The sequence below is a fragment of the Canis lupus genome, chromosome 18 (assembly GCF_003254725.2).
Source record: "Canis lupus dingo isolate Sandy chromosome 18, ASM325472v2, whole genome shotgun sequence".
Classification (NCBI taxonomy): Eukaryota; Metazoa; Chordata; class Mammalia; order Carnivora; family Canidae; genus Canis; species Canis lupus.
This window is the reverse complement of record NC_064260.1, coordinates 40,636,540-40,654,999: the sequence shown is the minus strand read 5'-3', so window position 1 is coordinate 40,654,999 and position 18,460 is coordinate 40,636,540. Positions and strand designations below refer to the sequence as shown.

Sequence of the window (18,460 nt, the reverse complement as noted above, 5' to 3'; positions counted from 1 at the left end):
CAACACAGATCTTTGAGAAGAAAGGTCTGGAGAAAATATTTTGTTTTTGGAAGTGAACTCAGTGGTAATCGTTTATTTTTCAGATTTGAAAAAGGAAATCTTCATTTGAAAGGAGTGAAATTTCAATGCTGAATGATTATTGACTTTGCCAGGATAGAAAACAAATGGAATGAAGTTCTTTTTTTTTTTTTTTTTTAAGATTTTATTTATTTACTCATGAGAGATACACAGAGAGAGGCAGAGACATAGGCAGGGGGAGAAACAGGCTCCCTGCAGGAAGCCCAGTGTAGGACTGGATCCCGGAACCCCAGGATCATAATCTGAGCCAAAGGCAGATGCTCAACCGCTGAGCCACACAGGTGCCCTGGAATGAAGTCAGTTCTGACTATTTACTATTCCTCTTGTCTAAAACTGTACCTGCTCACCTCTTCTGAATCTGCTGTTACAAGCATGTGGGATTTTTTTGGTACCTGGAAAATAAAAACCCTATTGGGGATTACAATCATGATTTGTCCTACATGAACTGCCTGGTGGTATCTCCCCAAATGAGCTCAGAATCAAAGTGCTTAAACTAAAATTTGTATTACTGAAAACATGAGCTATTGAGTAATAATACTTCCTTTTCATTTGTATGTAACGTCAGGGATTTTGGGTCTCCTAAGGAGTGCTTTTCAGAAATGGGAAGGAGAAAATTAGAAATGCAATATTTGAGATATTATCAACTATCAAAGAACATTCATTCACTTATCTACATTAGTTTATGTCAAATACTAAATATCATAAATATGTTTGAAGGAAATAGAATATTATTTAGAAGTTATAAGGGGCACTGGGTAGCTCAGTGGTTGAGTGTTTGCCTTCGTCTCAGGTCATGATCCCGGAGTCCTGGGATCCAGTCCCACACTGGACTCCCTGCAGGGAGCCTGCTTCTCCCTCTGCCTATGTCTCTGTCTCTCTGTCTCTATGCATCTTGTGAATAAGTAAATAAAATCTTAAAAAAGAATAAGTTATCAGTATTTCCTGTTCCTCTTTTCAAGCCGTAATATCTGGGAGCAGGTGTTCAGTGAAGAAAGTCATATTATACATTTATAAAAATAAACATTCTCTTTAATATGTATAACAAATATATGGTGATAAATATATGCATAAAGAAGTCAGTATTTATGGGGCAAAATGAGGTGTGATTTTACGTTTATATCATGAACCTCCAAGGGCAGTTAAATATAACCAAAATGCCAAGTAATACCCCATCAAAACACGGGCCCAAAGGTTTATTAAATATGAAGAAATAATGAAGTTGATAATAAAATGGAGCCATATCTTTTAGCTTTATATTCATTAAATTGTCAAAATTAATCAGAATCATTTAAATGCTACAAGATTGTATCTGAAGAGGGCCTTAGGAGAATATAATCTTCATAAACTTGTTGAGACTCATAATGACCCTATGAAATGGTCATTATAAATAGAGGAACAGGAATGTCTGGGTGGCTCAGCAGTTGAACATCTGCCTTTGGCTCAGCGTGTGATCCCCCTGTTCTGGGATCGAGTCCCACATCGGGCTCCCTGCGAGGAGCCTGCTTCTCCCTCTGCCAATGTCTCTGCCTTTTCTCTGAGTCTCTCATGAATAAATAAATAAAATCTTTAAAAAAATAAAATAAATAAACAGAGGGACAAATGAATGGTTGAAGTGACTTGTAGGAAAGTATCCCTAATACATCCATGATGAGAAATATTTATTTTTCTTAAAATATTCCATAAAACCACATATCACACCATGAATTAATTCCTTTATTTTTTACAGATCAGTAACTTCACACTCAGCCTTCTCCTCATTCGTGAAATCATGCACCTGAATAATAATGTGACTGAGTTCATTCTGCTTGGATTGACCCAGGATCCTGTTAGGAAAAAAATAGTGTTTGTCACTTTTTTGTTTTTCTATTTGGGGACATTGCTGGGTAACTTTCTGATTATTACTACTATCAAGACCAGCCAGACACTAGGGAGTCCAATGTACTTCTTCCTTTTCCACCTATCCTTGTCTGACACCTGCTTCTGTACTTCCATAGCCCCTAGAATGATTGTTGATGCACTTTTGAAAAGGGCCACAATCTCTTTCAGGGAGTGCATGATACAAGTCTTTTCATTCCACTTCTTTGGCTGCCTGGAGATCTTCATCCTTATCCTCATGGCTGCTGACCGCTATGTGGCCATCTGTAAGCCCCTGCACTACACAACCATCATGAGTCGACAGGTCTGTGCTGTGCTGGTGGCTATTGCCTGGGTGGGGTCCTGTGTGCATTCTTTAGCTCAGATTTTTCTGGCCCTGAGTTTACCTTTCTGTGGTCCCAATGTGATCGATCACTATCTTTGTGACTTGCAGCCCTTGTTGAAACTTGCCTGTGCAGATACCTATGTGATCAATCTACTGTTGGTATCCAATAGTGGGGCCATTTGTACACTGAGTTTTGTCATGCTGATGTGCTCCTATGTTGTCATCTTGTATTCTCTGAGAAATCACAGTGCTGAAGGGAGGAGGAAAGCCCTCTCCACCTGCATGTCCCACATCATTGTAGTCGTCTTGTTCTTTGGTCCTTGCATATTTCTATACACACGCCCTGCAACCACCTTTCCCATGGATAAGATGATAGCTGTATTTTATACACTTGGAACACCTTTGATCAATCCTCTGATTTACACACTTAGGAATGCAGAAGTGAAAAATGCCATGAAGAAGTTATGGAGGAAGAAGTTGATTTCAGATGACAAAAGATGAATAGGAGTTTCAAATTTTTCTTCACAGTTTGGATTTGCCTAGAAGTCCACAGAGAATGTTATCTTTTTATTGTGGTGTTAGCATAATCTGGGGGCTTGAGAATTCATTTCTTCAAGAATGAACATATAAACCGGTTAGTGTTGAGTCAGTTTCATGCAGAGGAAGAGACAGCATCAGGTACAAACAGCCATGTCATGACAAGTGCTTTAGATGTTCACTACTGTGTCTCCTCTTGCCTGCCTAGTATCACTGTAGTCTTAATTTAGTGTTTTCCCTGCCCTTTTTCATGTTGACTTCTGGTATTCTCTTTATAGTTACACTTTTGTATGCTTGTATCCACAGCCTGGCTGGCTTTTCCTCTTTCAAATGGCTTCCTTTGTATTAGACACTTCAGTCATATCATATTTGATCATGGACTGTCAACTTGGATGTTTTTTTTTGTGATTGAGCAGAAAGCACCAGATTCAAATAATTGTAAAACCTTCATATTTTAAGGGACAATCTATAATCTAAGCAATCTCCCTTCTGTTTTTGGAGTTATACATCAAATTCTTCTCATTTATTTATATCCTTCTAGAACATATTGTGAATATCACCCTTTTGAAGGAATCTTTTTACCTTAGGAAGGTTCTGAGAGTTGGGGTAGTACTCATATTATTCTTTTTGTAAAAACTACTTTTTGCTTCTACATTGATCACTCCTAACTTGGAGGAAGCTTTAAGTTTTTCTTAGGTCATACAAGTTATAAAAAAAATTATACTATTGGGTTATTATGATTGAAGCATAGATGGCCCAAATTAAGTAGATATATTCATGAGGGCTAGAGGTAAAGCATACCAGCAACCAATTGCTGAAATGGGGAATTTGAATATAATAACTGATTAAGAATGTTAGAACTCAGAGGACTCTTTTTAGGCTTTGAAACGGAAATAGTTAAATTGTAGATATGAATTGTCTTAGTGAGTTTTAATATAATCTAGAAAAGAGGGTAACATGAGAAATTTATTGGATTAAAACTGCATTTATGCAGTGAAGAGGGATATCACCCTTTGTTATCATCCATCAACATCACGGTATTGAAATACGTGATCACTAAGAATCTTTCTGATTTCAGTTTGTTTTCTTATTTGTATTTTTATCCATATAGAAAATTTAACATGAGTATTTTTATTTTGTACTTATTTTTATTTACAAATTACTAAATTATGTTAAAATTATGAAATCTGTATTAACTTTTTCGTACCAGGAACCTCAGAACTTCTTAGCTTGAGGAGCACCTGACTGGCTCATTTGGTAGAGCATGTGACTCTTGATCTCAGAGCTGAGTTCAAGCCCCATGTTTGGTGTGGAGTCTACATAAAATAAAAATTTAAAAGAAAAAAAGAACTTAGCTTGAAAAAAAAAAGATCATCTATTCTCTGCACTGCTTGGGAAAGAAATACTGTGAATTCCACAATGAACACTAGTGACATATATAGATCACTTTTTTTTTCAGATTCAGAATTTATTCATCTCAAGCAGTTTATCATGATAATAGCTGCTGATTTTCCTCTTGCAATGGTCGCACTTTAGTAAATCTCAGTTGGCAGCGTTTTATTTGAAGTCCTCTTCAATTTCAAGACAAGGCATATATGAAAAGGGGAGTATGTTGGATCTAATTTAGGTACCTCCCCAGAAACACTATCCAACATGTCTTCTGGACATGCTTCCAATATGGAATTCCCAAGGCTGCTGTCACCGTGTCTTTTGCCAACAGAGATTATGATCTAATTCCAGTTCAGAATTTTTTAATAAAGATAGTGGAACTGCAAAGGTGATAGAATATGCAACTTCACCAGGATTTTCTTTCTGAAGTCAGAATTTTGATACAGATTAGGACTCTGATATGTAAAGGAGACACATTTGTGTGGGGAAGAGGGAGAACTCTGAACTCACAGATGATCTTACATCTTCTTGGTTGTCGTAAGTAGGTCCCTCTCCCTTGAAAGAGGACAATAACAGTCTTCCCTTGCTTAGACACCTTGTGATTACCTCCTTTGAACAAGTCAGACAATGATATTTGGTTTTCTCATGAGCTTCCTCCTATACCCTTCTTTGCTTCCAAACATGTAACTAGGTACAAGTCACAAGGAAGGCCAAGCAGGAAAGTCCAGTCTTGCTCTAGGAGGATATGTCATACATAAGAGAATCAGGAATCTATGGCCACTATGTACAAGTGTGACCTAGGGGAACACTTCCTATTGGGGGGGTGTGTTATTACAGTGTAGTAGAATAGAAGTTTAGAGTTGAGGTCTATCCCAATTGGCTTTTTCTGCAGACCTACATTACTGGAGATGCATCATCAAATAACTATGTTGTTCACTTTACTCACAGAACTATTAGATCTTTTGAATAGAACTATAAGACAGAGCTACCAAAAGTATGAAAGACCTAATAGTGCTTTTTATTTTAATCTTAGGTATTAGCATGTCCTCAAATTCTGTTTTATTCTTGGATGTGCTAGTTTAGGAGTGAATATGATTTAAACTCAATTCATACTCAGAGAGTCCTAAAGTAAATTGCTTAAAGAAATTAGATCCCAAAGTTTCTAGGTAGAAAAATATGCTCTCAGGAAGTCATCAGTGTGTCCATTTTCAAATGGAGAAATAATAAGCCCAACTAACAGAATCACAGCTTGACATGACAACTGAGGATTGAATATAGGGTATATATGCATGCATGCATATATTATTTTTAATTTTTGCTTTTTAGCATTCTTAGAATCTTCTTTATTAAATTTTTAAATTTTTTAAAAGATTTCTATTTATTTGATAGAGAGCACACAAGCAGGGGGAGTGGTAGAGGGAGAAGCATACTCTCCACTGAGCAGGGAGCCTAACATGGGGCTCAATCCCAGCACCCTGGGATCATGATCTGAGCTGAAGACAGACGTTTAACCAACTGAACCACCCAGGGGCCCCAGAAACATCTTTATTACAAATGCTTTTAAACACTTCTCCACCTGTATTGAAGAATGGAATAACTTCCATTTACTGATGCTACACAGTTCTCAATGCAACTTGCAAGTTCTTATTTTTTTGATGACACTCATATTGCAATATATTAATGTATCAAAACAACATCTTGTACACCATAAATTTACGTAAGATATTTCCATTTTTTAAAAAGCAGACATTCTTTTTAAAAGGGCTATGTTGAAGAGAAATTTTGATTTAAAATTTGGAGGAACTAAGGCAACCTTGGTGGGGAGTGAAAAACAATCACATTGAGATTTCCTTAATAAAAATTTACTGACTTTAAATAATGTTGCCTACTGTTGTACATAATTTTTTTAAAAAACTTTTTACATTTAAAAAATGCATATGTCTGAAGATAGATTTTTTTCTTTTTGACGTGAGGCACTTACCTAGGATTTAAAATTTGCTGTTAGGGGTTGAATTGTGTCCTCCAAGAAAAGAATAGTCCCTAGTACTTTAGAATGTGACCTTATTTAGGAATAGTGTGTCTGACAATTGACTTTTGATTGCAATGTAATGTACTAACATTAAGTTCTGATGGTTGAGACATTCATTTCAAAGACATCTCCTGTGCAGTGAACACAATGCCAACTACAAAACTAGATGAGGAGCCAGACTGCCCCACTCATGAAGTCCCCTTTCTGGAAAGCTCTAGGTGACCTATAACGGACTATTTGAGTGACCCTGTGTTTTTCTTCCTGTACTTTAATCCCACTCCTATGTTTTAAATTCATTAGTAGGATCATGCCCTGGGCAAAAGCAGCACTAAACCCCTGAGCCACCCAGGCTGCCCAGTACCCCATTCTTGACCTCAATAAAGGCAGAACCTCAGAATGGCAAGCTCTTTCTGTCTCTCCCTGTCTCTAACTGTGGCCAACAAGGTGGCCCTAGGTGTGTCATGTACCTTTTGTGACTTGTGAATAATAAACCTTGTTTTGTCAAAGTGCTCACTTAATTGTTTCACTTGAGGAAAGGAGGAGAAACTGAAAAAGAACACAGGCCTTTCTTTGGGGTCTCAGAATTGCAATTTGGGGAGCACAAATTTTGGAGTAAACAAGAAAAGTGTCCTGCTCATGTGGGGAAAGCAAGGGTTTTTTTATGAGAAAGAAGAAAGGTATAATCAGATGATTTAGATTAAGAAAAAGAGAAGAAAATTTAATTTGGTACTGACAGATGAAGCCACTGTTGATTACTATCTTTTCTTTTTTCTTTTTTAAGAGACAGAGTTTGGAGATGGGGCAATCAGAGGAAGAGAGAGGGAGTCCTAAGTATTCTCCACACGCAATGCAGGGCTGGATCTCAGAACCTTGAGATCATGACTGAGCAGAAATCAAGAGTCTGATGCCTAACTGACTAAGCTACCCAGGCATTTGCTTTTGATTATCATCTAATTGATTATTCTACTGAAGCTGTCAAGCAAAACTATTCCTGGTTTGCAGTAGTTAACTCTTCTGTCCTCATAAAGTTCTTATCAGTAGTTTTATGGTCCTAATGACAGTTGTTTTGTTGGATTTTGTGAGAAAAATCTTGAAAAATTAGCACTGCTCTGGCCCAGTTAAAGAATTCATTCATTAGAAAGGAAAATGGAGCTTCAAAATGGAGTCTCTTGTCTCCAGAAATTTTCTAGCTGGCAGTTAGCAAGAAGGCAGGTAGAGAAGGGTTGACTCTCAGCTCCCAGATGTCTTTGCATGTGGCCCCTTTGTCTTCAAAGCTAGGAATGGGAAATTTTATTCTAATTGTACTTTGAATCTTTCTTATTCTTCTGTCACCAATCAGGAAAAAAATTTCTTCTTTCTTTCTTTCTTTCTTTCTTTCTTTCTTTCTTTCTTCTTTCTTCTTTCTTTCTTTCTCTTTCTTTCTTTTTCTCTCTTTCTTTCTTTCTTTCTTTCTTTCTTTCTTTTCTTCTTTTTCTTTCTTTCTTTCTTCTTTCATTTAAATTCTATTAGCCAACATACAGTACATCATTAGACACAGATGTAGTGTTCAACAATTGTGGGATTAGATAAGATCCAAACATTTAACTCAAGTCAGCATATATCAGTAACCTTAATTACATTTAGAAATCCCTTTGGACATGTAATTCTACATATAACATTTTAAAAATATTTTATTTATTTATTCATGAAAGACACAGAAAGAGAGGCAGAGACATAGACAGAGGGAAGAAGCAAGTTCGTTGCAGGGAGCCCGATGTAGGACTAGATTCCAGGAGTACGGGATCACACCCTGAGCCAAAGGCAGATGCTCAACCACTGAACTACCTAGGTGCCCCTACATTTAACATTTAACATATGATATATTATCACATTTCCAGTCCCAGGGGCTATGGCAGGAAATCCTGAGGGGCATTTTGGAATTATGTCTACCACAGTGTTAAAGAAGTTTTGAAAAATTATGGCTTTAACCCCAAAATGGAGAATGTACAACTCAGTGTTTCTAAAATGAGGATAGCTTTATCTCTATTAAATATGCCACCTTTGCATCCTATTCCAAATGTTATCCATGAGGAAAATACGACATTCCCTTAGGTGTGGAGTAGTCTTAGAGGAAGTATAAGTAACATTTTATATTTACTTAATCATTGAATCCAACTAAATATATGATCTTCATCACGTATCTTATACAATTAACTCAGCTATAAAAAATTGTCTACATAAATGGACATATCAATGCCATGGATGAGGGCCTGGAGTGAGGAACTGACATTTCAGGATGACAGAGTTTTGCACAGTGACCTATTGTCTGATCTTGTCCTTAATTGTCAATGACTTCTGTCTACAGATTGTGATCTGAATGCTTTGTCCTGTAGATATTTCCAAGTTTATTTGTAAATTGTATCAGAAAGTAGTTAATAATAATAATAAGTAATAGCAGTAATACTAATTCTAATAATAATAGTGACTAAGTATTACTGATGTACAAAATAATTGTACTTATAGGTAAAGAATCTAAATTTCAATGAGATCAGTGTCTTACTCAAAGTCACATAGCTGGTAAAAGGTACACCTGGGATTCAAATTCAGACCCTTTGTGTTCAGTGACTGAGGTGGTAAACATGAAATCATCCTGGACATCTGGCAAATGTATGTCATATAAAATTACTTCTTCTTCTAAAGATGCATATCTAATTAGGTTTTGATGCCGTTGTTATGGTGCATCCTTCAGCCATCTCTCTGTTTTCATTCACATGCACACATACATGCCCACACACACAAAATAATCAGTCTTCCTTGCAGTGTTTCTGACATCAAAAACACAAAAATTAAATTGCTTAGGTAGTGACATTGAACTATAAGTGTAATTCAATAAAAACTGAAAACCAAATCCTTTAAATTTTATGTTACTTCACCATCATCAATTAATCAAAACTATAAAAAACATCTTAGCAATTTATTTTGTTGGTGCTTTTGAGGTTGTACTATGAGTGGAATGTATATTCTGGGAAAAATGTATCCTAAATTTACAATTCAAAATTTAAGGGTAATTTTGAAATATTTAGTACATTATTTTATTATTTTAGTAAAAATCTAGATATACTTATTAAGTACTTACTTTGTGTGAAGTGTGATAGTACTTGTCACAGTCATTGTAGGATCAGTAAAGTATCTTAGCCAGGGTCAAATTCTACTGTACTAGTTACTAGCTGCCTAGTCTTGTCAATTATTTCTTTGTGTCTCTATGGAAATATTAATCATATCATCTCATGGAGTCATTATGTGCATTACATTTTAAAACTCCCTTTAAAGTCCTTAGCACAATTACTGGCACATTGTAATGACTTTCCAATGACTTCTGTTACACTGGTCATCATTGAAATTTAAATGAGAAACAATAGACCTTATTTTCATTGAGTTAATAGTCTGTTTAGAAGATAAGAGAAGAATACCAATATTTAAAAAATAGCCACAAAACCCATCAAAACAAAACATAAAACCCTTGGACTATCTATGAAATGGGATTCAAACAATCTGGTGAAATCAGGTATTAGGAATGTAATGGGATGACTTGGAGTATGGAATTAAGTTTCAGAAAGGTGATATAATGAGGATGAGCCTTGTGGGAATGGGGACATTTAAGTTTGACCTTAAGTATTTTAAGCAAAAGCCCAAGACCTTTCATAAATATAATGAATGCATTAGGGTTTATTCCTTTTGTAGAAAGTAATAAGACATTTCAAAAACTTTTTGGTCACTGACCATAAAACCTACATTTGATGTTCAATATCATATATTTGAAGCAATCTAAAACAAATCTATATTTAAAAGCACATTTCAAAAACCAAAGCAATAACAAATTAAAATCACCAGAGTTTATTTTTACTAGGCTTGTCCAAGAATTCCTATAGGGATTGCCATTGACACTGCACCCACATGTTGGCAGTGCCTTGAAACACTCTTCCTGGCTGTTCCCTTGCAGCTTCTCCAACAGCCCCCAGACCCCAAGCATTTAGGGAAATAGACATTTCTGCTCATTATTGTGCCAAAGGGGAAAAAAAGGCAAGATAGAAAGACCCAAACACAATTGTGATTTTCCTTCCAGTTTTATGATACACTTCTCATTTCCTATTCTGAGTATACATAGTTAGTTTTTTAGATATATTTTGTAGTTTCAAGTTTTTATTTAAATTCCAGTTAGTTAACAAATAGTGTAATATTAGTTATAGGAGTAGAATTCAATGCTTTATTTCATTTTAAATATAATTTGAAAACTACTTACCAAGTATGAGACTTTTTTCATTACTTTTTTTGTCCTAATATATATATTCATTCTTTTAATTTTGAAGATTTTTTTTTCATTTATTGTCATGAGTTTAAGAAGACAGTGATATTCCTTTAAATGTTAACTGGAATCGGCTGATACTAAAAATGTGAGTTCTTATTTTTTTTCTTTTCCATCTTTTCTTTATTCTTAACTTTTCTATTTTTGCATGCCTGTGTTCTCTCTCTGAGCAGCTATAGAATCATCATCTATCCTTATCCACTTGTTTTCTAAGGTAATTTTTTTTGCATGAATAATATTATAGAAATATATCTCCTTTATAATGATTTCTTTTATAACCTTTTAAGCTTCTAATTCGTGTAACAATTCAGCGTTTTAATAGGTGACAAAACAACTTTAAAATGTCTGTGTAATAAAAAATGAAAAGTGGGAATGCTATTTTGAAATCCTGATTTCAAACTTGAGAATATTTAGCTGCCAGATCAGGAGGCTAAGAGAAATTGTGAAATGTTGTGTACTCTACTTTAGATAGAAAAGCAATGATAAAAAAAATACCATAAAAGTTTGAGAAAAATCAAATAATTGAATAAAATAGATGATAAAGTGAATAAAGATAGTAAGAAAATGATTGAAAATTAATTGATTATTTTGATAAGCTGGCAAATGAGTCAGTAAATCACTTGATTAAAAAAATTAGTTCTTTGCAGCTGGAAGGATCCATGAAAAGTGTAATTCCTAATTTTCTTATGGAGAAATAGGTACGCCAAGAATTTGAGAAACTTCTTCCTAAATCACACGGTCCAGGAAGTAGCAGATCAGGACAAGAACCTCTATTTCTTGCCTCACTGTGCCATAGGTCTGTTATACTGAACAATAATCTGTGATATTTGAAATGAAGAGGAATAATATGGAAAAAATTTTAGTGATCACAGAGAGTTTATTATGTAATTGATGACTATTCATTTAAAAAGATAGATTAGATATATATTAAAATTTCAAAAACCTTCAGAAAACTACAAAATGACCTAAGTAAAATAGTGGCACGAAATTATTGTTTGCTTGAAGTGTTTGATTCACTTATTCTAAACAGTAAGAGAGAGATTATATTTTGCAGGTATTGGAGGTCTTCATGAATAAATTTTTACTTTGGTTTTAGTTCTCCCATCTATGAAAGGGGAAATCCTATTACCTACTCCAAGTCTTGGTCATTAGTCTGGTATTTTCAGTAGTGGTGAATTGTCAAAATACTTTAAAACTTCTGTAGAAATTTATATTCAGTGGCATGTTAAACTCACTATTCCCAGAGCCCCCTTTGTCCTATGAATGGTGAAGCATTTATAGAATATTAAACATTTTAAAATTATAATGAGTTAATATTTAGCTAATTTTCATGATGTATTAAATGCACATATCTGCACCTAATTTTTTTTAAGATTTTATTTATTCATGAGAGTCATGCACAGAGAGAGGCAGAGACACAGGCAGAGGGAGAAGCAGGTTCCACGCAGGAAGCCCAATGTGAGACTTGATTCCGGGTCTCCAGGATCACACCCTGGGCTTAAGGCAGGTGCTAAACCCCTAAGCCACCCAGGGATCCCTGTACCTAAATGTTTTATAGGAATATTTTAATCTGATTTTCACAATAATCCTATGTGGTTGGTCTTATTATTATCACTGCTTTTGCAGATGAAAAAAAACAATGCTCAGAGGCTTTGTAACTTCCTTAAGATTATTTAAATTTAGTGGACCATATATTGGAATGCATCAGCCAAATTCCAGCACTCTCTTCCACCAGGATGACCTGTCTCCTTTGAAAATAAAGTTGCCAATTTTATTTTAGGAACTGAAGATTAGCCATTCAGTCTTGTGCCCTATGAAATATTTTCTGTGAGACTAAGGACACCAAGATGATCCTGAACATCAGGGGTTGGGTATTTTCCTCCCCTTTAAATGCCTTTTTATAAGTTGTAGTAAGGCAGAGCAAACATCAATGTCCTGACTGTCCCTTTTAGGATGCTTTCTGGTGTAGATTTTCGTCATGAACATGTTCCAGCAGAGATGAAAATTTTAGGTAATCAGAAGTTTTAAGTATGATGACATTTCTAAGTCCATACCTATCAGAGGCTGTTAACGTTTTGCGTAGCACCTCTTGATTATTTCTCAATCTCTGTTGCAGATTTGCTGTTTCCTTCTGTTAAAAGTAAAATAAGAGCTAAAGTTAGTTCAGCAGGGGATCCCTGGGTGGCTCTGCGGTTTAGTGCCTGCCTTTGGCCCAGGGTGAGATCCTGGAGCACTGGGATCGGGTCCCACGTCGGGGTCCCGGCATGGAGCCTGCTTCTCCCTTTGCCTGTGTCTCTGCCTCTCTCTCTCTCTGTCTCTCTATGTCTATAATAAATAAATAAATAAATAAATAAATAAATAAATAAATAAATAAATCTTAAAAAAAATAAAGTTAGTTCAGCAAAACAAGGAACCATGAAAAGAGCAAATTATGAGCTTGTGTCCTCAATAATAAGAGCTAGAGATTTGATAAATCACCTTGAAATTTCTTTAAATCCTATTAGGATTACAAAAGTATAACTAAATGTGCTAGTGCTGATATAAAGACCAAATCCAGATATAGGTGTAAAAGAGATACAGATATTAGTGCAAAGGTAGATGCAGATATAAATGTGTTTCCTGTTTCCTTATATCAAATATCTCCTCATGAAAGAGTGTGGAAATTGGTTACATATGTGTCAGTATAGTTATATTTACATTTTTATTTTTATTTTTTATTTTTTAAAGATTTTTTTTATTTATGAGAGAGAGAGAGAGACAGGCAGAGGAAGAAGCAGGCTCCATGCAGGGAAGCCTGACATGGGACTCGATCCTGGGTCTCCAGGATCATGCCCTGGGTTGAAGGCATCATTAAACCACTGAGCCACCCAGGCTGCCCAATATATTTACATTTTTAAATGACAATTGATGACATATGATGCTTGAGGAAGAGCATCTATGTCTAAACATGCTAAAGTCTTTGAGGAAACAATGTAGTAACTAGTGATAAACAAGTTATTTGAGTTTACTGAATTACTTTTCATTCTGCTTAATTTTATTCCTTATGTATTGTGTTCTTCTTAAACCGTATTATAAAATGATGAATTTGGAATTAACTTTAAGTACAGAAGTAATAATGAAATATAATCTCTTTAATAAAGAAATTAAAACATTGTATAACACTAAAATCCCTTTTGGCCATCACCTTCTTATTTTTGAGAATTAAATCTTTCCTTCCACACTTTTTTTCTATTAATTTATAAGTACAGAGGTTCTCACAGAAACTAAATGGCATTCTGTGACTGTGATCTTTTTTTTTTAGCATGCACATTATCATACTGTGGTTATTTTCGTGTACTTCATTATGTTTTCCACATGAAAGTATGTTTTAGTGATTGGTATCATGTTAGATGTCTCCTAGGTATCATCAAACTATTGCCTAGTTTTCCATAATGAGAACATACTAGCCCTTATTTCCATTCTATTTTCAGGTTTTAGATCAATTCTATTTTCCAAATTTGAATGAGTCTGTGAAGAATATCCTTTTGTATAGTTTCTGAGGTAGTTTTGCTGGGTCACTCATAAAAATTTTAATGAATACGTTTTAAAATTTTAGTTTTATGAAGTTGATGAGTGAGAATATAATATCTCATTCCTGTTTCATCTGCATCTCCCTAATTCTAGTGAGGTTGAATCTTTTTATATTTTTCTGGGCAGTTGTGATTTTCTTTCTATGTATTGCCTTCCCAAAATGTTGCTCTTTTAGAAAATTGGGCTACTTATCTTTATGTGATCAATTCACAGGATTTATAAATATTTACTCCCATTTGCTGCTTTTAAAAATATTTGGTTTATATGAAGTCTTGTCATATGGAAGATTTTAAAATAGATTTTATATTTTTATGAATTTGTTTTATGTTCTTTGCTTTAAAAATGTTCCTACATAAGATATAAACTCATTCTAAATATTCTCAATTTTGTTCTTACTTTTTTTGGATACATTTGTATTTTTTGACCATCTGGATTATAATTTTTTGTGCCTTATGAGTGATTTTTTTTTCAGAGAGACGTTTAAAGTCCTCAGTTATTAAAATTCAAATCAATTTGATTTCCTGGACTTTAAATCAATTTGAAATTTCAACGTAAATATGGAACAAATTGGGATCCCTGGGTGGCTCAGTGGTTGAGTGCCTGCCTTCCACCCAGGGCATGATCCTGGAGACCCAGGATCGAGTCCTGCATCAGGCTCCCTGGATGGAGCCTGCTTCTCCCTCTGCCTGTGTCTCTGCTTCTCTCTCTCTCTCTCTCTGCCTTTCATGAAAAAATAAATAAAATCTTTAAAAATATGGAACAAATTCCAATATATATTAATTAATTAATTAATTAATTTTTATATTTTTATGTATTTATTTATTGACTGTCTTCAAGTCCAGCAATCTGTCTTTATCTACTACTTTTTAAAAAAGATTTATTTATTTATTCTTGATACAGAGAGAGAACACAGCAAGAGGGGCAGACACAGAGGGAGAGAGAATCTCAAGCAGACCCTGTGTTGAGTGTGGAGCCCAACTTGGGGCTTGATCTCATGACCTTAAGATCACAAGAGTTGGACACTTAACCGACTGAACCACCCAGATGCCTCTACCTACAACTTTTTAATTGCTATAGCTTTATAGTATATTTCAATTCTGAAAGATATGTCTATCCTCTTTGATCTTCCTTTGAAAAAGTTAGATTAGCTACTCTGGCTATTCTTTCTAAATTTTAGAATCAGATTTTGATGAAAAATGTCAGAATTTTTGTTTTAACTATTGAATGTATTAATTGGGAAGAATTGACATCTTTCTTATATTGATCCTCCCTAGCCATAAACATGGTATAATCTTTTAATTCGTTATAATCTTTTTAATCTTGTAATACAATTCTATATTCAATGAGGGAATTCTGTTTTTAAGGACAGAATAGGGACGCCTGGGTGGCTTAGTGGTTGAGCGTCTGCCTTTGACTTAGGGCGTGTTCCTGGAGTTGCGGGATCAAGTCCCACATCAGGCTTCCTGCATGGAGCCTGCTTCTCCCTCTGCCTATGTCTCTGCCTCTCCCTCTGTATCTCTCATGAATCAATAAATAAAATCTTTTTAAAAAAGGACAGAATAGATAACTCACAGATTAAGTAATATTGAACTGTTTATTTTAAACAAATAACACCATATCCCAGAATCATTGCAACTGGTTTTATTTATGTGACAGTAATATTTTTCAGAGATTTTTTTCAAGAAATTAGCCCACAGGTTGTTAATTTGTGGTTCATGGATGGAAATCAAACTGAAAGTCCACAAACTCCATCAAATCCTATTAAAAATCTCTTTGCCAAATGTACCGTTTTCTAAAAATAAAAAGTATTGTTCAAATGTTGTTATAACCCTTCACAAACTGGCTGACACCTGTTAATCAGTCTGTAGTGTTTATGTTTTATAGAGCTGGGCATTGAGTTTAGCAGTTTTGTGGTACATTTTTTGCCAAAAGGAAGTAAGAGATATAGTTTAATATTTTGCACCAAAGCAATATGTTATTTTTAGTTAAAATATTTCAGGACTGGGGGGATCCCTGGGTGGCGCAGCGGTTTGGCGCCTGCCTTTGGCCCAGGGCGCGATCCTGGAGACACGGGATCGAGTCCCACATTGGGCTCCCGGTGCATGGAGCCTGCTTCTCCCTCTGCCTGTGTCTCTGCCTCTCTCTCTCTTTCTGTGACTATCATAAGTAAATAAAAATTAAAAAAAAAAATTTCAGGACTGGGGCCCATGAGTCTGTTAAGGAAAGAAAGTGCTTAAATTCAAAGAAATACATGGTTTTAAAACAGACCTAGTGAAAAAGGATCTCTGGATGCAATTTGACCCTGCAGGGGTGCTGTCTTACTGGAAAGTGACAGAAAGTGGGACTAAGGGATGAAAACTCCTGGGTTAGACTGAAAAGTGAACTGGGAAATGAGGTCTATTCCAGGAAGCCACAAATATACTGGAACCTCATACAGTGGAGCAACTCTTCCCCAACGATCTAATCTTTGCTCAATGTTTGCAAAAGGTGTTAAAGGCACTTTATTAAATTGTCATTTAGAGATCTAATATTTAAAATGATGATTAATGATGCTACTGAATTTTCAAGGTTCAGCACAGATTTAGTTCCTGGGAAGGACTGAGAATGATAAGACTGCCCTTGATGAAGAGATAACCTCATATTGTTTATACATAACAGAGATTCAAAAATTACTCTTAAGGTATACTTCTGAAATCACATCTCAAAATTAACCTAAAAAAGAACATTGCATCTTCCAATTATTCATCCTTTTATTCATTCATAGTAAGCATGAGACTTTGGGATTTATTATATTTTCAATTAATTATTTGAGCTATTATTATTAGCTATGGCTACTCTAATGAACTATATCTACTTGTTGATAGATTGTAGGTATTTTGTATAGCTGCACCCTTAGCATTAATTTAGGTGTTTTCATCATAATAACCTACGTATATTTATCAAATGAATGACTTTATTTTTTGACTTTTAAAATAAATCAATAATTTAAAAAAGTTGGGTGTTTCCAGTATGTTAACTTTCCCCTCTATATAATCACACCCCCAGAAGAATTGGGACATGAAAATATCACAGAATTTAATCTCTTGGGACTTTTTAGTGATGAGGATGCAAAGGCCGCCTGCTTTGTGCTGTTCGTACTTTGCTACATTGCAATTCTCTCAGGAAACTTGCTCTATCTTCTCACAATCAGGGGCAGCCGTCTCCGTGAACAGCTCATGTACTTTTTCCTGAGCTACCTATCTTTTATGGATGTCTGCTTCACTTCACAGACCTACTGGCCCAGCAGAAGACCATCTCCTACAATGGCTGCATGGCCCAGATGTTTTATGCCCATTTTTTTGGTGCCACTGAGATCTTCATCTTGGTGGCCATGGCCTATGACCGATATGCAGCCATCTGCAGACCCCTTCACTATATGGTCATCATGAGCAGACAGGTGTGCTATGTCCTTGTAATGGCCTCAATTCTCGGAGCATTTACCCATTCAATCATGCAAGTATTGATTATTATTGAACTTCCCTTCTGTGGCCCCAATCAGATAGACCACTATTTCTGTGATGTTTTCCCCTTGCTGAAGCTGGCCTGCATGGATACTAGCTTGTTGGTTATTGTGATCATTACTACCACAGGAGTGCTGTCCATTTTGACCTTTGTTGCCTTGGTAATTTCTTACATCATCATCCTGTCTACCCTGAGGACCTACTCATCCCAGGGCTGCCGCAAAGCCCTCTCTACCTGTGGCTCACACATCACTGTTGTGTTCATGTTCTTCTTGCCTCTCATCTTCACATATGTCCCCATGGCGGATTCCGTCAGTAATGACAAAGTGTTTGCCCTATTTTATACCATGATTGCTCCCATGTTCAACCCTCTCATCTACACATTGAGAAACACAGACATGAAGAATGCCATGAGGAAAATGTGGTGCCGGGATGCACGGTTTGAAGGGAAATGAAGTCCCTGGTGTTCAAACCATCCTCTGTATCACCTTCTATCCACAGCATCCTAATGTCAGCAAATATGGCAGGTACAGAGAGGTGGTGTGTTGTCATCAAAAGTTGCAAGACTTGAAGAGAGAGGGCCCTTAACCACCTTCTTTCTGTTACTTTATTTTTCTGAACCTATGTAAAGGGGATGAATCACATGACCTCCATGTCCCTGCCAGCTCTAACATTCTGGAACTTATGTCTGGCATTTTGGAACATTCTGTCCATCATGATCCCAGACATAGTGGACATATAGCACTATTATCAGGACACACTATAAAGACTGCATGGTCTGACAGTTATGCCTTGCTTTAGGAAACAGATTTTCG

General features: G+C 35.7%; 2 protein-coding genes and 1 non-coding gene across 3 annotated transcripts; all 3 read left to right on the top strand.

Moving 5' to 3' along the window:
- The first annotated feature begins 1,846 nt into the window (after positions 1 to 1,846).
- On the top strand, positions 1,847 to 2,779 carry LOC112656187 (olfactory receptor 4C16-like). The gene has a single exon (XM_025441390.3). The coding sequence runs from the start codon at positions 1,847 to 1,849 to the stop codon at positions 2,777 to 2,779; it is 933 nt and encodes a 310-aa protein (XP_025297175.3).
- Positions 2,780 to 5,063: 2,284 nt separating this feature from the next.
- LOC112643949 (small nucleolar RNA SNORA18) lies at positions 5,064 to 5,189 on the top strand. Its single transcript, XR_003134211.1, has one exon. It is a non-coding gene; the product is annotated as a small nucleolar RNA SNORA18 (small nucleolar RNA).
- A 7,339-nt stretch (positions 5,190 to 12,528) lies between these two features.
- On the top strand, positions 12,529 to 18,100 carry LOC112651316 (olfactory receptor 4P4-like). Its single transcript, XM_049096295.1, is given in 3 exon segments — positions 12,529 to 12,586; positions 17,191 to 17,409; positions 17,412 to 18,100. Coding segments are annotated over 3 exon segments (966 nt in total).
- The last annotated feature ends 360 nt before the right edge of the window (positions 18,101 to 18,460 follow it).